Source organism: Oryctolagus cuniculus, chromosome 17, assembly GCF_964237555.1.
Source record: "Oryctolagus cuniculus chromosome 17, mOryCun1.1, whole genome shotgun sequence".
NCBI classification, from domain to species: Eukaryota; Metazoa; Chordata; class Mammalia; order Lagomorpha; family Leporidae; genus Oryctolagus; species Oryctolagus cuniculus.
In genome coordinates this window covers 345,442-369,062 of record NC_091448.1, presented here as the reverse complement: position 1 = coordinate 369,062, position 23,621 = coordinate 345,442, and the positions used below count along the sequence as shown (strand labels likewise).

General features: G+C 53.6%; 1 protein-coding gene across 2 annotated transcripts in view; it reads left to right on the top strand.

Annotated features, from left to right (window-relative positions):
- The window catches only part of TBCD (tubulin folding cofactor D), a 180,245-nt gene that overhangs the window by 33,546 nt on the left and 123,078 nt on the right, over positions 1-23,621 (top strand). For both annotated transcript variants that reach the window (XM_051838823.2, XM_002723042.5), the window contains exons 8-13: positions 4,438-4,483; positions 5,737-5,869; positions 11,036-11,172; positions 13,691-13,751; positions 14,734-14,808; positions 18,028-18,122. In XM_051838823.2, the coding sequence (XP_051694783.2) occupies positions 4,438-4,483; positions 5,737-5,869; positions 11,036-11,172; positions 13,691-13,751; positions 14,734-14,808; positions 18,028-18,122 (547 nt within the window). The remainder of the gene's footprint in view (positions 1-4,437; positions 4,484-5,736; positions 5,870-11,035; positions 11,173-13,690; positions 13,752-14,733; positions 14,809-18,027; positions 18,123-23,621) is intronic.

Sequence of the window (23,621 nt, the reverse complement as noted above, 5' to 3'; positions counted from 1 at the left end):
GAGTGGCTTGTCTCTGCCTCTTGCTGCCTGGGCCTTTGCTGAGAAGGCCTCCCGACAGGATGCCTTGAGGGACGGGGCTCAGCTGGGGCCATTGACCCTGGCAGCTGCTGCTTGGGAGTGTCCCAAGGGACAGTGTCTGGAGAGCTAGTGGCTGAGAGACTGGCAGAGCATGGCGCTTGTGGCTTGGGATTGTCAGTCGTCCAGCATCCCTTCTGCCTGGCTTTACTGGTTGAAGCGGCCAGAGTGGGCCAAGGTTGGGGTAGGGGAAGAGCTGAGGGCTGGCAGCCTCTTAGACCCTAGCTCTGGATGAGAGGAGTGCCCAGGAATTTGCTACCTGTGGCTACTTTGTAATTTTTATCCATACTGGGTGTGTGAGAGTCAAGAGGGAGTGGCATTGATAGTTCAGTTAGGGAGGCGCTGTGGGTAGGTGGGGCTCCCTGTCCTGGTGGGGGTGGCACGGCCACCCTGCGTCCCGTGCTCTTCCTGAGCCGGCCCAGAGGTGCCTGTCGTCGTCTCCTGCAGATTGGGTGTTGACAGAGCCTGCTCTGTTTGTGTCTCTTTGTGTCCTCGTCGGCCGTCTCCAGTGAGAGCTGGTGCCGTGCTGGTGAAGGTTCCTCGCTGTGGGCGGTGTGCATGTCCCCCACCCTCTGTCTAGGACTTGGGCTTTCCGACCCCCAGTCAGCCCTTACAGGAAGGAGCTGCTCCCATGTGTAGCCCAGTGTTTCTGCCCAGTTCTTGTTGGGTTGGATATATTTGAATTTATGTGATGTAAATTAACTTTTGATTTTGCATGTCACATAGGGTAGATCTAGACGAGTTCTTAAATGGTTTTCAGACAAGGAAGAGAGCCTTACTCGCCTGGTAGGACATGCTGATATTCTTTAGAGGGAAGGAAGGAGGTTTGAGTGGTGAATGTGAACATAGGACAGACTGTGGGAGTCGCCCAGCGAGGGAGCTGCTGTAGCTGGCTGGGTGATGGGGCCCCTGCCTGGTGCCTGGGAAGTGGCGTGCAGGACTAGCGAGCCCTCGACCAGGCCTGCTGGTTGCTCCTTTGCTGCTCCTGTGCCTCTGTGTTTAGCACAGCATGGGGACGCTCCCCTCCACTTGAGAGGTGTTTGCGTTCTGCACTTGGTATAAGATCCGGCGACCCAGAGTATGTGCTGTGGGGTGGAAACGCCAGCTGCCGGCTCCGCTCTCGTGGTTCAGTGCTGGGTTTGCCTCCGGCCTCTCCTGCAGGCTCAGCTCAGGTTTCTTCTGTGTGTTGGCTGCCTTCTCGCCGCAGAGGCAGCTCCTGACTGCACACCTGCCAGCCCCAGCGGTGGTGGTGGCGTCACTGCGGTTGTACCTGGGCCTCTGTGTCCTCTGCCGCCCGCACTCCACGAGGTGGTCTCACCCGTCTTTGTGAGGCTCCTGCGAGCCGTGCGGTCCTGGCCTCTGCTCTTGCCGTGTCTGCCCTTCATTTGCACCGTGCAGGCCGATGGTGTCTGGGTTCTGCTCTGACAGGCTTGCAGCTCTCACAGCTTGTCACAGGGCTTCGCGCTCTGCCCTCGAGAGAGGCCCTGGCCGAGGATTCCTGTCCAGCAGGTTGCACTTTCCCACGTTCCTGCTGAAGAAAACGCGCCTGTTTGTGTTTAGTTCCTATTTGGGTCATGGTTTGTACTGTGATTTTCCTGTAGTTTGGTTCCTATTTGGGTCATGGTTTGTATTTGAGATTTTCCTGCAGTTTGCTTATCTTTTGCTTTCTTTGGTAGTCCTACACAGACTTGACCCGTGATTTATTCTGTTTATTGCTGAAATCCTCTTCTGCCTTCTGGAAGACTCTGTTCCATGTTTCTGCTGACTGTCGGGAGCCCTGTTGTGGAGCAGTCCCGTCACAGTCAGGGCTGGTGCATCCTCCCTCTGGGCTCTTCCCACTTTCCAAAATCCATTGGCAGTTTTACTGAGAGGTTGGGGAACATTCCAGTCGTTAACTGCTAAGTAAAAGTTGCAGGCTTTTCCTAGTTTTTTGAGAGCTTTTATTATGAAGGAGTACTAGCTGTCGTCAAATGCTTTCTCTGCTTTTATTGGGTGATCACGTGCTTTTTATTCTATTAATGAAGTATATTGCATTAATTGATTTTTGTATGTAAAACAAGCTTGCTTTCTCTGCAGACCCCATTTGGTTGGGTCTGGCTTTGTGGTGCAGTGGGTTAACCTCCACCTGCAATACCGGTATCTTGTGTGAGCACTGTTTTGAGTCCTGGCTGTTGTACTTCCAATCCAACTCCCTGCTAATGTGCTTGGGAAGGCAGCAGAAGATGGCTCAAGTGCTTTAGCCCCTGCCATCCAAGAATACGTGGAAAGGATTTTACATGATAGCCAAATGGCTTTGTTTTTTCAAAGATTTACTCTTTATTTATTTGAAAGGCAGAGTTACAGAGAGGGAGAGACAGAGAGAGATCTTCCATCTTTGGTTCCCTCCCCTAAATAGCCCCAACAACTGGGGCTGGTCCAAGCTAAAGCCGGGAGCCAGGAACTCTCTCCAGGTCCTCTGTGTGGGTGACAGGGACCCACATACTCTGCTGCCTTCCCAGGCGCATTAGCAGGAAGGTGGACTGGAAGTGGAGCAAGCGCTCTGAGATGGGATGCAGGTGTCTGAAGCAGCAGCTCACCCGTGTGCCACAGTGCTGGCCCCAAAGCACCAGGCTGAAAGGCAGCAATCCTAAGTGTTCAGTGAGAGTTTCCAGGTGATGATGGGGTATCTGCAGTGTGGCACGCAGGTCTGGGCCACACGTCAGCACCCAGCGCACGTCAGCACCCAGGAGCACCGACGCGGCTAGCGTGAAGTGAGTCTGCTGACTTGCTGTCTGGAAGAGTTGATTGAGGGCTTCTAGGTTGAGTCGAAGGAGAAGGAGTGCTGGAGAGAGCAGAAGAGCTTCTGCCGAGGGACTTTGAGCGCAGCGATCGGGAGCGTCTTAGAGTGACTGCAGGCCCACAGAGACTGCAGTGACCAGCTGTTCACACCCCCCGCGCCAGTTTGGGTGGTGGAGGCGTGCTGTGCCCTCAGACCGCTTCTGGGCTGCTTGTTACTGGTGGGCTTCGGAGCACGGTGGCTGCTCCTGGTCCTGGGGGCTGGGGTCGGGTCAGTTTCTCACTTGAGACTTGCTTGAGAGTGCTTGGTGAAGTCCTCTTCCCTGTGGTCGAGTGGTTTGTTGTGTGGCGCAGGGCGTCCTCACCTTGCCTGTCCCGGCTGATTAAGGGGCTTGAGTACTTGGTGCGTTGCTGCATTTGCCCGCCAGGCCTCAAGGCAGAAGGGAAGGCTTCAGGTTGAGGACTCTGGAGGCCAGAGCAGTGTTCTCTGACAGCTGCTCCTCTGAAGACGGCACCATCACTCAGTGCTGTGTGAGGCCTGCGCTGGGGGGTGTGGAGCTAATGCATTCTCGTGGACTGAGATGAGTGAGACTTGAGAAGGGATCCTCTGTTCTTCCCCAAGTTTCCTTTTCACAGACTGACGCCTTGAGGTTCAGCCTGCACATGTTTTGTTGGTGCCCAGGTTGGGAAGGAGTCTGCATCCGTGCTGAGCTGCACCCACCCTGGTCCCTTCTGCACCCATGACTGAGCTGCACCCACCCTGGTCCCTTCTGCACCTGTGACTGAGCTGCACCCGCCCTGGTCCCTTCTGCGTCCGTGCTGAGCTGCACCCACCCTGGTCCTTTCTGCGTCCATACTGAGCTGCACCCACCCTGGTCCCTTCTGTGCCTGTGCTGAGCTGCACCCGCCCTGGTCCCTTCTGCGCCTGTGCTGAGCTGCACCCGCCCTGGTCCCTTCTGTGTCTGTGCTGGGCTGCACCCACCCTGGTCCCTTCTGCGCCTGTGCTGGGCTGCACCCACCCTGGTCCCTTCTGCGCCCGTGCTGAGCTGCACCCACCCTGGTCCCTTCTGTGTCCGTGCTGAGCTGCACCCACCCTGGTCCCTTCTGTGTCCGTGCTGAGCTGCACCCACCCTAGTCCCTGCGTCCATGCTGAGCTGCACCCACCCTGGTCCCTTCTGCGCCTGTGCTGGGCTGCACCCACCCTGGTCCCTTCTGTGCCTGTGCTGGGCTGCACCCGCCCTGGTCCCTTCTGCACCCGTGACTGAGCTGCACCCACCCTGGTCCCTTCTGCACCCGTGACTGAGCTGCACCCACCCTGGTCCCTTCTGCACCCGTGACTGAGCTGCACCCACCCTGGTCCCTTCTGCACCCGTGACTGAGCTGCACCCACCCTGGTCCCTTCTGCGCCTGTGCTGGGCTGCACCCAGGTCTCGCGAAGGCGTCTGCACTTTCTGGTCCCCCCTTGCTTTGTCACTGCACAGCTGTTCTTGTCACTGAAAGTTCTGAAGGAGGCGGCGGATGTTTTAATGATGTATGTTTTGAAGTTGTAAATGAATCTGCAACATTTTAAAAAGATTTTTTTTTCAGGCACAAATATTTAAACATGGAAAACGTGAAGACTGTTTACCTTACGGTGAGGCTCATTTTAAAAAAATTCCTTTTGTAAAAGTTCTGCTTAATGTAGCACTTGCATGTTTTTATGGGGTTCAGAGTGATATTGATACGTGCACACAGGATCAGCCAGTCAGCCGGCATTTCCATTTCTTTATCTTTTCTTTGTGTTTACAAGTTAGAAAAACGGCTTCCTAGAAGCTGGGAAGGGGTGGGGACAGAGGGAGGCTGGGTTAGCGGCCCCAGATGCAGGGTAGAAGTGGAGCCTGCGGCACAGCAGGTGGCTCTGGCTGACCGTGATGTGCTGCACCCTGTACTGAGGGCTGGGGGGCTGCTGGGTGCTCCACACACCAGGGCCCATTTAGAGGAAAGTGTGTGTGAGGGAGGTGCCACAGCTGGTCGGTGTGTATCTGATGTTTGTTTGTGGATGCCAGCCTTGGTTTTAGGTTGTTTTGTGTGACTTTCAGGAGATTGCTGAGGGCTTGTGCTGGAGGTCTGGGGGCCCTGGGCACAGTGGACATAGCCCTGACTTGCTGCTGGCTTCCTGGGCCGTACTGCAGCCAGCTTCCTGTCATGGCCTCCCCACCCCTCCATGAAGCTCCAGGCTCTAGGCTTCAGGCTCCATCCCAACTTCTCCTCCTTCCTCTTGTCCCTTAGACAGTTGTTTTAGATCTTGTCCATCTTATAGTCAAGCCCAGCTCTGAAATCCAGCCATGAACAACCATCCCAGCATCTTAGGTCCCCCCCGCCATGGAGCACTGAACTGTGTGTTCCTGGCCTCAGCTCCCCTCTGCAAAGCCTGCCGGCCCCAAGGTGGCCTCTGTGGCACAGGAGCCATTAGGGGCCAGCAGCCGCCTCCTTTGTGCAGAGGTCCTCCCCACCATGCTGCCCTGAGCTGGGTCTGGAGCTCTGCCCGGGTTCAGCTTCCCATCCCACACAGCGCGATGACCCCAGGGCCCCATGCGAGCTGTGAGCCAGCTCTCTCGATGCAGGGCTCCCCTCTTGCCTCAGACCTTTCTGTGGGGCCGGGCTCTGAGGTTCCTGTTCCCAGAAAGGAGGTTGGGCTGGACTCCAGCTACGTTTAGTAAATGGACTGGGAGGAAGGGGATCTTGGTGGCAGGCATTGAGGAGTTCCCTGTAAAGTTAGGCTGTCACCTGCATTGAGCCCCTGTGGAATTGTCTGGGTTCCGGCCTGCAGGTGTGAGACACGTGGTGCGCAGGGAAGGTCCCCTGGAGCCCTCCCACCACTCTGAGTCCAGTGTCTGTTGTTTGCAGCTGCTACTGTGCTTGCCTGCCTGGACAGCTGCAGACTCCCTGAGAGCAACCAGACCCTGCTGCGGAAACTGGGCGTGAAGCTTGTGCAGCGGCTGGGGCTGACCTTCTTGAAACCAAAAGTGGCAGCGTGGAGGTGGGTAGAGGAGTGTGAGCGAGCGTCTGTTGGGGTGGCCAGCCCTGTGGCTGGAGCCGTAGCCATCTGCGTTTCAGGGGGCGATGGCCTAAGGGACTGATCAATCAAAAGTGTCTTCTTGCATTTTCTCTTTTTTATTTTAAAGATTTATTTATTTATTTGAAAGGCAGAGTTACAGAGAGGCAGAGAGAAAGAGAGAGAGAGAGACAGAGACAGAGAGACAGAGAGACACACACAGAGACAGAGAGAGAGAGGTCTTCTATCCACTGGTTCACTCCGCAAATGGCCACAATGGTTGAAGCTGGGCTGATCTGAAGAGCTTCCATGTTTCCCATATGGGTGCAGGGGCTCAAACACTTCCCATTCCCTCCCTCCCTCCCTCCCTCTTTCTCTCTTTCTCTCTTTCTCTTTTCTTTTCTTTTCTTTTCTTTTCTTTTCTTTTCTTTTCTTTCTTCTTTTTTTTTTTTTTTTTTTTGGACAGGCAGAGTGGACAGTGAGAGAGAGACAGAGAGAAAGGTCTTCCTTTGCCGTTGGTTCACCCTCCAATGGCCGCCGCGGTCGGCGCGCTGCGGCCGGCGCACCGCGCTGATCCGATGGCAGGAGCCAGGAGCCAGGTGCTTTTCCTGGTCTCCCATGGGGTGCAGGGCCCAAGCACCTGGGCCATCCTCCACTGCACTCCCTGGCCACAGCAGAGGGCTGGCCTGGAAGAGGGGCAACCGGGACAGAATCCGGCGCCCCGACCGGGACTAGAACCCGGTGTGCCGGCGCCGCTAGGCGGAGGATTAGCCTAGTGAGCTGCGGCGCTGGCTCTTCTTTCTTCTTGAAGATTTATTTATTTTATTTGAGAGGCAGAGAGAGAGAGAGAAGTCTTCCATCCACTGGTTCACTCCCCAGATGGCAGCAATGGCCAGAGCTGTGCCGATCCAAAGCCAGGAGCTTCTTCTGGGTCTCCCGCGTGGATGCAGGGGCCCCAGGACTTGGACCATTTTCTACTGCTTTCCCAGGCCACAGCAGAGAGCTGTATCAGAAGTAGAGCATCCGGGACTCAAACTGGTGCCCATATGGGATGTTGGCACTGCAGATGGCGGCTTTACCCGCTGTGCCACAGTGCTGGCCCTTGTGGGCCATTTTCTACTGCTTTCCTAGGCCATAGTAAAGAGCTGTATTGGAAGAGGAGCAGCCAGGACTTGAACCGGCACCCATGTGGGATGCTAGTACCGCAGGCAGAGGCTTTACTGCTCTGCCATGTGCTGGCTCCTCTTTTTTTTTTTTTTTTTTTTTTTTTTTTTTAAGACTTGTTTATTTCAAAGGCAGAGTTAGAGGGAGAGGCAGAGATATACACATACACACACACACACACGGGAGAGAAAGAGGGAGAGAGAGGGGGAGAGGAGAGAGAGATATCTTCCATTTGCTGGTTTACTCACCAGATGTCTGCAGTGGCAGGAGCTGGGCTGATATGAAGCAGGAGCTTCTTCTGGGTCTTCTTGGGCCACCTTCCACTGCTTTCCCGGGTACATTAGCAGGGTGCTGGATCAGGAGTGAAGCAGCCGAGACTTGAACTGGTGCCCATTTGGGTTACAGGTTCTGCAGGTGACAGCTTTACCCACTATACCACAGCATGGCCCTAATCCTAAAAGTGTTTCTGATTTTAAATGGAAAAGTTTTACTTCTGGCTGTTTTCTGATCTTGCATCTAGAATACTTGAAGCTGGAGTGATGGCAGGAAAAACTTGTTATGGTCATGTGGCACAGCTTTGCTACTGTGGTCTTCGATCAGTAAATCCAAATTCTGGGGCTGGTACTGTGGCTTAGGGGTTAAAGCCACCGCCTGTGACAGCGGCATCCCATGGGTGCTGGTTTGAGACCTGGCTGCTCTGCTTCCAGTCCAGCTCCTTGCTAATGTGCTTGGGAAAACAGTAGATGGCTCGAATGCTTAGACCCCTACACCCACATGGGAGACCCAGAAGAAACTCTTGTCTTCTGGCTTCCACCTGGCCCAGCCCTGGCTTTTGCGCCAATCTGGGGAGTGAACCAGCAGATAGAAGATCTCTCTTTCTCTCTCTGTCTCTTTCTTTTTCTGTATAACTCTTTCAAATAAATAAATCTTAAAAATATAAAAATTCCAGCTTTCTTTCAGAAAAAACCAAGTGGACTTCTCTAGGTGTATTCAGAAGGTGAAATCATCTGGGGCCGGCGCCGTGGCTCACTTGGTTAATCCTCTGCCTGCCCGGTTGCTCATCTTCCAGTCCAGCTCTCTGCTGTGGCCCGGGAGGGCAGTGGAGGATGCCCCAAGTGCTTGGGCCCTGCACCCCATGGGAGACTAGGAGGAAGTGCCTGGCATCTGGCTTCGGACCGGCGTAGCTCCGGCTGTGGCGGCCATTTGGGGAGTGAACCAACGGAAGGAAGACCTTTTTCTCTGTCTCTCTCACTGTCTAACTCTGCCTGTCAAAAAAAAAAAAAAAAAAAAAAAAAAGGCTGGTGCCGCGGCTCACTAGGCTAATCCTCCGACTGCAGCGCCATCACCCTGGGTTCTAGTCCTGGTTGGGGCACTGTATTCTGTCCTGGTTGCTCCTCTTCCAGTCCAGCTCTCTGCTGTGGCCTGGGAGGGCTGAGGAGGATGGCCCAAGTGCTTGGGTCCCTGCACCCTTATGGGAGACCAGGAGGAAGTACCCGGCTCCTGGCTTCGGATTGGCGCAGTGTCGGCCGTAGCGGCCATTAGGGGAGTGAACCAATGGAAGGAAGACCTTTCTCTCTGTCTCTCTCTCACTGTCTATAACTCTTTCTCTCTCTCACTGTCTAACTCTGCCTGGCCAAAAAAAAAAAAAAAAAGAAGGTGAACCCGTCTTTGCTCATCAGTGGAGTTGCTGTCCTTGCTTTAGCTGACTGATCCAGATGAGGACCCTATAGAGCATGCAGACTTTTCTGATGTTCTTGGGGTGCTATTCCTTTTTTTTTTTTTTTTTTTTTTTTTTTGACAGGCAGAGTGGACAGTGTGAGAGAGAGACAGAGAGAAAGGTCTTCCTTTGCCGTTGGTTCACCCTCCAATGGCCGCTGCGGCTGTCGCGCTGCGGCCGGCACACTGCGCTGATCCGAAGGCAGGAGCCAGGTGCTTCTCCTGGTCTCCCATGGGGTGCAGGGCCCAAGCACTCCACTGCACTCCCTGGCCACAGCAGAGAGCTGGCCTGGAAGAGGGGCAACCGGGACAGAATCCGGTGCCCCGACCGGGACTAGAACCCGGTGTGCCGGTGCCGCAAGGCAGAGGATTAGCCTAGTGAGCCACGGCGCCGGCCTTTTTTTTTTTTTTTTTTTAAAGATTTATTCTTTTATTTGAGAGAGAGCATTATAGACAGAGGGAGGGAGAGACAGAGAGAGAGAGGTCTTCCATCCGCTGCGTCACTCCCCAAATGGCTGCAATGCTGGAGCTGGGCTGATCTGAAGCGAGGAGCCAGGAGCTTCTTCTGGATCTCCTATGGAGGTGCAGGGGCCTCAAGCACTTGGGGCATCCTCCACTGCTTTCCCAGGCCACAGCAGAGAGGTGGACTGGAAGAGGAGCAGCCGGGACTAGAACTGGCGCCCATATGGGATGCCAGCGCCACAGGCAGAAGCCTAGCCTGCTACACCACAGTTGTGGCCCCATGATTTAGTTTAGCTAAAGCTTTGCTCTGAATTACAGCAAACCCAAAGCCATATGTTGTGTTTTTGTGATGTTTCACTGGCTACTTTTGGGTGTGCGTTGCATACAGCTTGTTCCAGCAAAGGCTTATTAGACAGAATGTGAGTGGCTAGTTCCAGAGTGCTGTGGGAGATGGTTCCGTGCCATATGGGGCAGGCATCTTCAGAGAATCGCAGCTCACAGGATGTATAGATGTGCACAGAAAGGGACCTGTTAGGAAGAATTGGTTCCCATGGTTGTGGAGGCCGGGGGAGCTGCTGTGTCTGCAGCCCTCTCTTCTGTTCAGGTCCCCCTCTGGTTTATTCAGTCTGCTTTCCTCCATCCTCTGGTTTGGATGTGACTGTCATCCAGAGACTCCCCACAGACAGGCCAGAGTGATGTTAGGGCAGACAGCGGGCCCCTCTGGCCCAGGCAGCTGGGTACACAGAATCAGGCTCTCACAAGTACTAGACACATCGTGTGGGAGAGAGATGATTTTTTCCTGAAGGTTTACTCATTTATTTGAAAGGCAGAATTAGAGAGAGAGAGACAGACAGACAGACAGACAGACTCACTCCATCTGCTTATTCACCCCCAAATGGCTACAATGGCCAGGGCTTGGGCAGATCAAAGCCAGGAGCCAGGAACTCCATCCAGGGCTCCCGCATGGTTGGTAGGAGCTCAAGCACTTGGGCCATTATCTTCCACCTTCCCAAGCACCTTAACAGGAAGCTGGATCAGAAGCGGAATAGCTGGGACTCGAACTGGCACTGGGGCAGGGGTTGCTGGCGTCACAAGCCTGGCTTAACTTGCCTCACCATGATGCAGGCCCCTCGCACTGGACACTCTGATGCACGAGGCCCTGTCCTGTGAGTTGGCTTCTGTTGCTTGCCGTGTGCTTGTGCCCAGCAGGAAAGGTGGCGTTTGTGGGGCCTTGCTGTGCACCGTGCTGGTGTAAAATGTTTTGCACATCCTCCTTGAGCAGGGCCATATCCCCGTTTACAGGAAGGGAAACTGAGGTTTAGGAACTGTTTAGGAGCAGCTCAGTAGGCATGGAGCTGGCTCTGATTCATCAGCCAGGTCTCAGGGCCTGAGCTCTGGGGCTCACTGTACATTCAGGGGAGATGCCCGTTCCCCCATTTGGGTGGGAAATAGGGCTGTGATGTGGGGGAACTTTTGCAAGGTATTCTGGGGGCAGGTCTGTGGGGGTGGTGATGGAGGAGATGGAGGAGGCCAGGCAGGCCCTGGGAAGGGCGTGGTGCACCCTTTGCTGCCCAGGGCCGTCTTACCCTCGGGCTTTCTCTCCCAGTTTCCCACCTGTGTGTTTGCAGGGTTGATGTGTGTGGGGACCAGGCTTCTCCCGCAGTTGATCTAATGACTTTGCTCAGTGCCTGCTTTTGTCTCTCTAGATGCACGGCGCTTTCACAGGCGTCCTTAACAATTCAAAAGGAAGCTTAGTGCTGATTTCCTAACGTAGGTCAGCAGCTGATCTGAGTGTTTTCGTCTGCGTAGGTATCAGCGTGGCTGCCGGTCTTTGGCTGCTAATCTGCAGCTCCGCACCAAGGGTCAGCATGAGGAGAAACCACAGGTGGTGACGTCTGACAGTGATGAAGACTACGATATCCCAGAGGGGGTGGAGAGCGTGATAGGTATGTGGGGTTCATGGCCGATGCCTCTGCTGGCCTTTGTGTCCTTGGGGCCACACTCCCTTTCCCCTCAGTGCCAGCTCCACCTGACTGTCTGCCAGTGTGCTGTGCACAGGGCTCCTGAGGGCCAGACATGACCCCATCCATGGATGTTCTCCTCTGAGCTCCCCCTGTCCACACCGCCTACCACACCCCCACAGCCCCGTGGCCATGCCGCCTTCCCGCACACCTGCCTGGATGCACTTGGCTGCTCACCTGAGTGTCTCTGGGTACAGAAGACTCAGGTAATGGAGTTAGGGTTCAGATCCCTGGTCCCCAAACCCTGCGTTGTCCATCAGACGTTCCTAGGGGCCGTCTCAAACCCCACGAGCATCCTGCAGTTCCTAGAGGTCTGACTCATGGTCTCGTTTCCCTTTGTGGTGGAGGCTTCTGTGTTGAGTCAGGGTTGTCCGCAGAGCCCCTTCGCCGTGGCCAGTCTAGGGCGGTTCCTGCCTGTATTTCCTTTGTGCCCACTTTCCCCACTGCGTGCCCCCTTCCCAGTGGGGAGGACAGGTCAGGCTGCCCTGCTGCTGTGTTTTGTCTGCTCACATCTGCTCTGCCTCTCGGAGACCCCTCTCTGGTCCCCATCCAGAAAGCTAGGAGACTCACAGCTGCCATGAGCAACTCAGAGTCACCTTGAGCACCGCTGTCTGAGGCGAAGCCCTTGTCTCCTCTTCCTGGGCTGCCTGGCTGCCCTTGGCACTCCTGTCCGCTCTGCCTGTGTCCAGCTACCCTGCGGCTCCACATGGGCTTCTTCTGAACACCTCCCTGTGGCTGTTTCTTGGCATCAAACTTTCCCAGGCAGCCAAGGGGCCCTCGCAGGGCCTGACCTGTCCACCAGAAGGGCTCATCTTGCCCAGCTTCCAACAGACAGCTCCCTGGAACCTCCCAGCCTGCTTCAGACACCCTTGACCTTCTGGCCTCTCTGGGCTGGGGGAGGCGGCTGCTCTTGTTAGTGATTTGATGGGGTCATCTAGGAACAGTGGCAAAAATGGACTTTAAATGATGACTTAAAACCCCTGTGAAGGAAGTTTTTTTTTTTTTTTTTTTTTTTTTCTTCAGATAGAGTTAGTGAGAGAGAGAGAGACAGAGAGAAAGGTCTTCCTTCTTCTGTTGGTTCACCCCCAAGTGGCCGCTACAGCCGGCGTGTTGCGGCCAGTGCGCTGCACCTATCTGAAGCCAGGAGCCAGGTGCGTCCTCCTAGTCTCCCATGTAGGTGCAGGCCCCAAGGACCTGGGCCATCCTCCCCTGCCTTTCTGGGCCACAGCAGAGAGCTGGACTGGAAGAGGAGCAGCTGGGACAGAATCCGGCGCCCTGCCCGGGACTAGAACCTGGGGTGCCGGCGCCACAGGCGGAGGATTAGCCTAGTGAGCTGTGGTGCTGGCTAGAAAGTGTTCTTATGATTAAAGTCTAAGTTCCTTTTTTGTTTTTGGTTTTTTTTTTTTTTTTTTTTTTTTTGCCAGGCAGAGTGGACAGTGAGAGAGAGAGACAGAGAGAAAGGTCTTCCTTTTCTGTTGCTTCACTCTCCAGTGGCCGCTGCGGCCGGTGCACTGCGCTGATCTGAAGGCAGGAGCCAGGTGCTTCTCCTGGTCTCCCATGGGGTGCAGGGCCCAAGCACTTGGGCCATCCTCCACTGCACTCCCGGGCCACGGCAGAGAGCTGGCCTGGAAGAGGGGCAACCGGGACAGAATCTGGCGCCCCGACCTGGACTAGAACCTGGGGTGCCGGCGCCGCAGGTGGAGGATTAGCCTAGTGAGCTGCGGCACCGGCCCTAAGTTCCTTTTTTTAATGTTCTTTTTCATCTACTTAAAAGACAGAGCAACATACACCACCGCATACACACATAGGCTCAGAGAGAGAGAGAGAGAGAGAGAGAGAGAATCTTTCATCCACTCATTCACTCTCCAAATGTCTGCAACAGCCAGGGTTGGGCTAGGCCAAAGCCAGGAGCTCCATCTGGGTTGCTAGTGTGGGTGTTGGACCCAGACACTTGAGCCATCTTCCGCTGCCTCCTAGAACGCGCTATTAGGAAGCTGGATGAGAACTGGAGTCTCTGGACTGCAGCTGGCACTATGCTATGGGATGGGGGATCCCAAGTAGTGGCTTAGTCAGCTGCACCACAGCGGCCCCCACCGAGGTTAAGGCTGTTGTGATTCCCTCCAGGGCATTCCTGTGAGCGCTGTCCGGGGTGGGTTCCCTCAGAGCTGGGCACTGAGGTGGGGGCTACAGGAAGTGGGCCTCCCTGTGAGCGCTGTCCTGGGTGGGTTCCCTCAGAGCTGGGCACTGAGGTGGGGGCTACAGGAAGTGGGCCTCCCTGTGAGCGCTGTCCCGGGTGGGTTCCCTCAGAGCTGGGCACTGAGGTGGGGGCTGCAGGAAGTGGGCCTCCCTGTGAGTGCTGTCCAGGGTGGGTTCCCTCAGAGCGGGGCACTGAGGTGGGGGCTAGAGTAGATGGACCTTCCTCACCATCCTCTTGTTCCTGCAGAGCAGCTGCTGGGCGGGCTGAAGGACAAAGACACGATTGTGCGGTGGTCTGCGGCTAAAGGGTAGGCACCTGGCTCTTCCTGGGCCTTGGGGTCTGGATGTATATCCCAGTGGCCTGTGGAGCCTGTCACTATTTAATACTTGATTTGGGGCTTGAGGCCTCAAACGCCTTACAGATTTTTAAAAGGTAGAATGATTTTTTTCTAATTCATATTTATTATTTTATATCTTAACTTTAAAGATAATTACCGAAGTGAATTCTCGGCTCCCATGGGCGTGGTGTCAGATGAGGCTTCTGTTGTAGAGAAAAAAAGCTGGGTGCAGGGGCCGGGTGGGGTGGGGCTGCCTTCCCCGCGGTCTCCTGGGCTTCTGTGCCCAGTGAGTTCCAGTCATCAAAGCCAAGCAGGGTTTCTGTGGGGTCTGAGGGTGAAAGTGCTGGAGGGCCCCACTGGGGTTCTTTGTGTCTGTTGACCGTGTCTCCCCCACAGTCCTGTCTGCCCAGGGTGGCAGGCCGTGGAGATAGGGCCAGAGGATGGGCTTTGCTGGAGGCCTCCGGCCAGCACCCTTCCTTGAGAGCTGGTCTCTGGTGCTGGCTGGTGAGCCACCAGGCCTTCCTAGCTGTGGGCCTCCGTGTCAGGTGGCCTGGTAGTAGGCATGGTCAGTGTCCAGCGTGGAGGCAGCCAGCAGGGTGGGCAGGCTCCGGTGGTGCCCGGAGCATTCTCCTTGTGCCTGTCAGTGGTGGCCAGCAGCGTCTGTACTGTGGTGACAGGTGTGCTGACTGCAGGCACTTGTGTGCCCGAGGCTCCTTTGCCCCTTTGCATCCACCTGCTGCAGGCCTGGACGAGCTCCTCACTCTGTCTGCTTATTCAGTGTGACACCCCCTGTGGCAGGTGAGGATTGCTGAGCAGTGTTCAAGGCCTGCTTTGGGTCATCTTCTCCTTGCCTGTTCTCTGGAGGAAAAGACGCACTTGGGGCGGCTCCTGTTTAGTGGACACCCTCCATGATGGGCTGATGGTACTGACCAGTTGTTACTGCTTTTTCCAGAATCGGTCGGATGGCTGGAAGACTTCCCAGAGAGCTGGCAGACGATGTGGTTGGGTCTGTGCTGGATTGTTTCAGGTATGTGAGAGGGTCACAGAGACACGCATGCCTAGGGCTTAACCCCATGTGCAAAGCAGTGGCTTTCTTTATTCATGTCCTTTTACATTTTTTAGTCATGCTATTCGTTAGGACCCCAGCAGCCCTCTTGCTTCCCTGTAGAATGTAAGCTTGGTAACTCGAGTTATTTCTGGTGTGTCGGGGTCCATTTGAGCAGATGCACGCAGAGCTCTTTGCCCCTGGAGAGGGACCACCTGTCTCTAGAACGTGCTGTGGCGCACAGTGTTCTGAGTCAGTTCCTGTCCTGGCTGGCGTGGCTGCTGAGACAGTAAAAATAAGGCTGGTGTGGACTTGAAATTGAACTTCATTTTAATGAACTAAAATTTAAACTTAGAGCCACTTGTGTTGAGCTGCTGCTGCCTCAGCCTGGGGGCGTGTGGGCCCTGGAAGGTGGGGGTGCGGGCTGGGGTGTGAGTGTGGGGCCTGCAGACCTGTGTCACGTGAGGCATTGTTCCTGCCACCTCCCTGTGGTGTTTTACTTTGCAGTGTAAACCTCTCTCCTGGTTTCAGAATGGCATTCTGCTTGCTCAGGACCCTGGTTTTGCTGTTGCCATTTGTTAGCTGGCTGCTGTTTCCTGGGACTGTCACTGTGAGGCTGTGACTAGCGTGCAGAAAGTTGTGTTGTCAGCACTTTTGAGTGCCCCAGCACACGTTTGTCAGTCGCTGGAGACAGGTCTGAGGTCAGCCCACAGCATGTTATCCTTCTGGAGCAGGTGTCCTCTTGCATTAGCCTCGAGCCTGCTCAGTCGCAAGTTAAGGAGTGTAGGACATAGCATGTCGAGTAGTGGTCTTTTCCCTCTGTGCTGTGTGTTGTGGAAGTGTTCCTTACCTCTCGGAGTAGTGTATGGGTTGAGAATGAGGTTTGCTTCTCCGTACGATTCTGCTGGCTGGTTTTAGGGTGGCCCTGCGGTTCTTTCTGAGGTTGATGGGCATGTTGTTAGTGCTGGGATGAGCCCTGTTCTGCCCTTCCCTGGGCAGTGGCTGTGGCACAGCAGCGAGGACAGCTTAGAGGGCCAGGGCCCCGCCACCTCGGCCTCCTTGGCTCCTTATGTCTTCTTCTTCTTTTTTTTTTTTTTTTTAAAGATTTATTTATTTTTATTTGAAAGTCAGAGTTACACAGAGAGAGGAGAGGCAGAGAGAGAGAGAGAGAGAGAGAGAGAGAAAATCTGGTCCTCCATCCGCTGGTTCACTCCCCAACTGGCTGCAACGGCCAGAGCTGCGCTGATCCGAAGCCAGGAGCCAGGAGCTTCCTCCAGGTCTCCCATGCGGGTGCAGGGGCCCAAGGACTTGGACCATTTTCTACTGCTTTCTCAGGCCATAGCAGAGAGCTGGATCAGAAGTGGAACAGCCGGGTCTCAAACCGGCGCCCACATGGGATGCCGGCGCTTCAGGCCAGGGTGTTAACCCGCTGCGCCACAGTGCCAACCCCCCACTTATGTCTTTATGTATTTCTGTGTGTTCCCTTGCTAATTTGAAGCTGACTCTTCATCCAGCCCTTCCTCGAGCCTTCCTTTGCGTTTCCTCTCCTCCTCTTCTCAGCTAGACTCGTGGCCTCATCCCCACACGAGAGACTTCCTGGGCCCTGGTGTGTAGGTGAGTGAGGTCCTCTCATGCCTGGTGACACTGGTGACACCTGGCACCAGCAGACTCGAGGCCCCGCCTCCTGTGTCCATCTCTGCCTGAAGCCTTGGCAGGCCCTGAGCCCTAGCATGTCTGAGCAAGCTGACGCTGTACCCCAGCTGCGTGCTCTCCCCTCCCTGTCTGTGATCTTGTCTAGCTCATTTACTCTAGTTTTTTGTTTGTTTGTTTGTTTTTAGGGTTTGTTTATTTATTTGAAAGGCACAGTTACAGAGAGGCAGAGGCAGGAAGAGAGACAGAGAGGTCTTCCATCCTCTGGTTCACTCCCCAAGTGGCCGCAACGGCCGGAGCTGCTCTGATCTGAAACCAGCAGCCAGGAGCTTCTTCCTGGTCTCCCACATGAGTGCAGGGGCCCGAGCACCTGAACCATTCTTCTACCACTCTCCCAGGCCATAGCAGTGAGCTGGATCAGATGTGGAGCAGCTGGGACTGGAACCAGTGCCCGTATGGGATGCAGGCACCGGCTTTATCCGCTACGCCACAGTGCCGGCCTCTGCTTTGGCAATCTTTGTGACAAGTGTAGAGCATCTTTAGTTAAAATGTTAAGGGATACAGAGTACTGACACTAAGTTTTAGAAACAGTCACAGCCTTTGGCAGACTCATAATGAGCATCCAGAGTTTAAAAAAATTGTAATCAAGATTGACTTCCTTCTTGGTGGTGAGTGGGAGGGGCCTCTGTGTCTGTGTCTGTCTCGCCTTTCAGGACCTCGGGCACCCTGGCACTTGAGAGGTGTTGGCCAAGTGACCCCTGTCACTCAGACTCCTGTCTGAGTATCCTTGTGAATTTTTACAGTTAGGTATGCAACTTACTGGATTTCCTAAACATTTCTTTGCTGTCAAAGTAATCAGAATCAATAAAAGTCCTGTAGTCGTTTTCCTTTTTGGTGAGAATTATCTCCATGTTTATATTGGTAACAAAATATATTGGAAACTTAGAACAACTCTGATCACTCTAAGAAAGAAAGAATTACTTTCACTGATTATAATGCGAGGATCATACCCTTAAAAGAGCTGCTGAACCACTTCAGGAAAATTTTTACTAAATATAAAATATTACTTAAAACTTCTTTGTTAAAAGTCCATACTTCCTATAGTGCCAAAAAATCCTTTTTTTACGCTGGATTTGCTTGCTGCAGTGAACAGTGTGGTATCACGCAGGCAGGACCTTCCTGCTCTTTGCAGGCTCCATCTGCATTTGGTGGAATCCCTGTTGGAGCCTGGCCTGTCGGAGGTGTCAGCACTTTGACGAATGTGAGGGTGTTGCTGCTTGTGTGGGGTAGCTGGAGTGTCACTGCCCCAGCGGGAGGACCCCTTGTGGCACCCCTGCACAGTGGCCATCACTGGATGTGGCTCCAGGGGCTGACCCAGGACTGTTCCCCATTGACAGGAGGTCTGTGCCTGTGGCTGCACCCACAGAGTGGACTGTTGTGTTTCCTCATCCAGCTGATGTTTCAGAAGCTCACTGATGGCCCAGAGCAGGGCCTGGCAGCCTGGCGGTCTCATGTCCTTGCGGACAGCTGACAGTATGCCTTTGCTCTCAGTTTTCAGGAGACAGACAAGGCGTGGCACGGCGGGTGTCTGGCACTGGCAGAACTGGGCAGGCGAGGCCTCTTGCTCCCATCGCGACTCACAGAGGGTAAGTAGCTACAGCACGTTCCCCTGTATCGCCAAGGCTGCTGGGGCACATCCTAGTCTTCACCTGCCCCTGCCTGCCCCGTGTGGCCCAGCTGGGAGCACACACAGTGCTTTCCAGGAGGAACGTGTTAGATGCATGTCTTGTGGCCTGTCTTTCCCCTGGGAACTTCCTAAATCTGATTTTTATACAGCAGATATCCTAAACACCTGGCTTTTGGGGGCCATGAACCCTGGGAATGTCTGATTTTTTTTTTTTTTTACCCTTGGGAACCACGTTTCACCCTGTTGTCCACAGAGAGTACTGCAGCTGTAGTCCCCACAGGTATATGTGGGCCCTGGTGCTCGGCACCTGCAGAGTTGGCAAGGCAGCAGGGTATGATGTGGTGGGTGTGGAGGGACCATGAGCCCCAGACCACATGTTGGGCCGTGGCTGTCAGTGGCTGCTGTGGCTGGTGTGGACAGCCCCTGGGGTGGCTGGGGGTGTCCTGTGTGGGCAGAAGGAAAGGGTGTCTGGAAGGATGGACACTGTCCCCACAGTGTTACCAAAGGAGCATTTGTACTCAGGAGGTGGCTTCTGTCCATCATTGGGTCGTCTGAGCCATGCTGGTGCTTGGCTCAGTGACAGATGGGATCTTTTGGGGCCTGTAATTTCTGTTTAATTTTTCTGCTTTTGTCCTCAAAACTTGTTCATTTAAGAGGCAAACAGATGAGAGAGCGAGTTCTCATCTGCTGGTTCATTCTGCAGGTACCCACCGCATCTGGGGCTGGAGCTCAGAATGCTGCCCAGGTGTCTGGTGAGCTGTTGCTGCTGCCTCCCAGATCTGTGTCAGCAGGAAGCTGGATCAGGAACTGGAGCTGGGAACTGCACTCAGACATTTCTGTGTGGGGTGCTTTTGACAGCTTAACCTCTGGGCCAAAAGGCTGTCCATGTGTGTTTTTTTTTTTTTTTTTTTTTTTTTTTAAATCAAAACAGCTTTACTGGGATACAAGTCACATACCCTAAAGTTCACCTATTAGAGTGGACAGTTGGGGGGCAGGCATTTGGCCAAGTAGTTAAGCTGGGTAAGTACCAGGATTCAATGTTGTGGCTCCAGTTTCCTGCTAATGCAGACCCTGAGAGGCAGCAGTTTCAGCTCAAATAACTGGGTTCTTGCTACTGCACGTGAGAGACCTGGATTGAGTTCCTGATTTCTGGCTTTGGCCCAGCCCAGTCAGAGCCATTGCCCACACTGGGGAGTGAACCAGCTCATACTGTCTTTCACATACATAAATCAGTTTTTTTTTTTTTTTTTTAAGATTCTATTTATTTATTTGAAAGAGTTACACAGAGAGGAGAGGCAGAGAGAGACAGAGGTCTTCCATCTGCTGGTTCGCTCCTCAACTGGCCACAACGGCCGGAGCTGCACCGATCCAAAGCCAGGAGCCAAGAACTTCTTCCAGGTCTCCCACGTGGGTGCAGGGGCCCAAGGACTTGGGCCATCTTCCACTGCTTTCTCAGGCCACAGCAGAGAGCTGGATCAGAAGTGGAGCAGCTGGGACTTGAACTGGCGCCCATATGGGATGCCGGCACTGTAGGCGGTGGCTTTACCCACTACACCACAGCACCGGCCCCTATAAAAACAGTTTTTAAAGATGGACAGTTAAGTGGTTCTTATTGTGGTTAGAGTTGTGTGACCATCATCACTGTTTACTTTCAGAACATTTTTTTAAAAAAAAGTTTATTTAATAAATATAAATTTCAAAAGTACAACTTTTGGATTATGGTGGTTTTTCCACCCATAACCACCCTCCCACCCGCAAACCATCCCATCTCCTACTCCCTCTCCCATCCCATTCTTCATTAAGATTCATTTTTAATTATCTTTCTATACCGAAGATCAACTTAGTATATACTAAGTAAAGATTTCAACAGTTTGCACCCACACAGACACACAAAGTATAAAGTACTGTTTGAATACTAATTTTACCATTAATTCTCATAGTACAACACATTAAGGACAGAGATCCTATGTGGGGAGTAAGTGCACAGTGGCTCCTGTTGTTGATTTAACAATTGACACTCTTATTTATGACGTCAGTAGTCACCCAAGTCTTGTCATGAGCTGCCAAGGCTATGGGAAACCTCTTGAGTTCACAAATTGCGACAAACATTTTTGTTGCCCCCAAAAGAAACCCTGTTCTCAGAGCAGTTCTGTATTCTCCCAACGCCCTGAACCCTAAGTGTCCCCATTCTGCTTTCTGTCTATAAATTTGCCTTTCTGGAACAGTTCATAAAAATGGGATCTGTGTTATGTGGTCTTCGTGTCTTAATTATTTCATGTAGTGTATGTTTTTGATCTTCATCTGCGATGTAACATGTGTTAGTAATTCAGTCTTAAACCTTTTTTTCAATTTATCTGAAAGGCAGATAGGTAGTAGGTATAGATTTTCCACCCGCTAGTTTACTTCCCAAATACTGTCAAAAGCTGGGGCTGGACCAGGCCAAAGCCAGGCCAGTCTGGGTCTCCCATGTGGGTGGCAGGTACCAAACTGCTTTAGCCATTACCTGCTGACTCCAGGGTGCACATGAGCAGGAAACTGGAATTGAAGTGGAGCTGGGGCTTGGACCCAGGCAGTCTGGTACAGGATGTGGGCATCGCGAGTAGTATCCCTACAATATTATGCCAAGTACTTGTCTTCTTCATTGTATTTACTGTTTTTTTTTGAAAGGCAGAGTGGACAGTGAGAGGGAGAGACAGAGAGAAAGGTCTTCCTTTTTCTGTTAGTTCAACCCCCAAGTGGCCGCTATGGCTGCAACGGCTGGCGCGTTGCGATCCGAAGCCAGAAGCCAGGTGCTTCCTCCTGGTCTCCCATGCGGGTGCAGGGCCCAAGGACCTGGGCCATCCTCCACTGCACTCCCGGGCCACAGCAGAGAGCTGGACTGGAAGAGGAGCAGCTGGGACAGAATCCGGCGCCCCAACTGGGACTAGAACCCGGGGTGCCGGCACCGCAGGCGGAGGATTAGCCTAGTGAGCCGCAGTGCCGGCCTTCATTGTTTGTTTGCTTTTTTTTTTTTTTTTTTTTGACAGGCAGAGTGGACAGTGAGAGAGAGAGACAGAGAGAAAGGTCTTCCTTTGCCGTTGGTTCACCCTCCAATGGCCGCCGCGGCCGGTGCGCTGTGGCCGGCACACCGCGCTGATCCGATGGCAGGAGCCAGGTGCTTTTCCTGGTCTCCCATGGGGTGCAGGGCCCAAGCACTTGGGCCATCCTCCACTGTATTCCCAGGCCACAGCAGAGAGCTGGCCTGGAAGAGGGGCAACCGGGACTAGAACCCGGTGTGCCGGTGCCGCAAGGCGGAGGATTAGCCTAGTGAGCCGCGGCGCCGGCCGTTTTTTTTTTTTTTTTCTTCATTGTTTTTACTGTTGAACATGTTGTGTAGACAGAACATGCACTGTTTATTGTTACACACACACACACACACACATATATAATTTACTTATTTATTTGAAAGTCAGAATTACACAGAGAATGAGAGGCAGAGAGAGAGGTCTTCTGTCTGCTGGTTCACTTCCCAGTTGGCTGCAATGGCCAGAGCTGCACTGATCTGAAGCCAGGAGCCAGGGACTACTTCTGGGTCTCCCACGCGGGTGCAGGGGCCCAAGGATTTGGACCATCTTCTACTGCTTTCCCAGGCCATAGCAGAGAGCTGAATGGGAAGTGGAACAGCCGGGACTTGAACTGGCACCCATATGGGATGCCAGCACTGCAGGCGGAGGCTTTACCTGCTACACCACGGTGCCAGCCCAAATTTGTTACATAAATTTTTATTTTATTTTTTAAAAGATTTATTTATTTGTTTATTTGCAAGTCAGAGTTACACAGAGAGAGAAGAGAGGGCAGAGGCAGAGAGAGAGGTTTTCCATCCCATGGTTCACTCCCCAATTGGCTGCAATGGGCGGAGCTGTGCCGATCCAAAGCCGGAGCCGGGAGCTTCTTCCGGATCTCCCATGCGGGTGCAGGGGCCCAAGGACTTGGGCCATCTTCTGCTGCTTTCCCAGGCCATAGCAGAGAGCTGGATCGGAAGTGGAGCAGCTGGGTCTCAAACTGCCACCCATCTGGTATGCTGGAGCTTCAGGCCAGGGCATTAACCTGGTGCGCCACAGCGCTGGCTCCTGTGACATATATTTTTAAAAGACTTATTAATTTATTTGAAAGGCAGGGTTACAGAGAGAGACACACAGATGTTCCTTCTGATCAGCGTGCATTGTGCAGATAGACCACATGCTGCTCATTCCTTCTGCAGTTGTTGGGCATCTGGGTCGTCGTCCACCTTTTGACCGTCACAGATAATCCTGCTGCAAACACTGTCTAGAGGTTTTTGTGTGGACCTGTTGTTTTCATGTCTCCTGTGTATAAACCCAGGAGTGGAACTACTGGGTATGGAAGATGAAATACATCTCAGTGAAGCTGAGAAAAAATCAAGGATACGTGAGTTCATGTTGTTGAGACAGCCGCAGCACTCGTTGCATTCTGGTCCTTTGCTCGTTGTATAGGTGCGTTTTCTCTCATTGTTGCGTGGATTCTTCATGGTTTCCTGGCTTCGTGGTGTGAGCGTGGTCTGCAGACGTTTCCCTCATTCTTGGCCATCTTTCCACTTGTCTGGAAGGCAGATTCTCCCTCTTCGGGGACTGCAGTCACCCTGTAGTCGAATGCCTTTGTGGGAGTGTTTTCTAGATCTGACTGCTCTGTTAGGTCCCGGGAGCCTGTTCGTTGCCTTAGCAGTTCCAGGGCCTGAGGTCTCAGGAGATGCAGAAGTGCTGCAGCTTTCTTCTGCGAGCGTTCCCCTGGCTGCTGCAAGTGTTTGGTTAGGATCCAGAGTTTGGAAAACACTCATTCTCTCAGTGTGTTCCAGCCCCGAGGCTGTTGTGGTGGAGGAGCCGATTCATGCATCTCCTTGCTTTGCCATAGTTTTTGACGTCATTTGTCGCCTTGTGTGAGGATATGTCCAGCAAAAGTAGGATTCCACCAGAAAGGCCCGTCCTGCGAGGGCTGGGAGCTGCTGACCCAGCCCCCCAGGCACACGTGATTGAAGGTCCTGGATGGCTTTATGTCTAAGGAAGGGGTTCAGCTAGGCGCAGGACCCTGGGTGCAAAGTCAGTGGCACAGGAGTTTGTGTTTCCCAGAAAAGACATAGCATGTGTGCTATGTCCCCTGTCTTCCAGGGCTGTGTGGGGTCTGATGCAGAGGCTGGCCCAGGGCTGCCAGCTCCTGTGGGCTTGGTGTTCCTGCCTGGGCTGCTGCATTCCCTTTTGCAGAGCCTCTGCCCCAGGCCTGTGCACCTGGTTCGGCCTGGAGGGATAGGCTCTGACCTGAGTTGCAGACACAGCCCCGGGGTCCAAGTGCCCTGCTAACCACCTGCTTTGTTTGAGTTCTGTGGCCGTTCTGGCTTGCGAGCACTGAAGCCCACGGCTTGCACTCTGGGTGGGAGCCGCTCTCTCCTTGGTGAGTGAGTGAGTGCCCC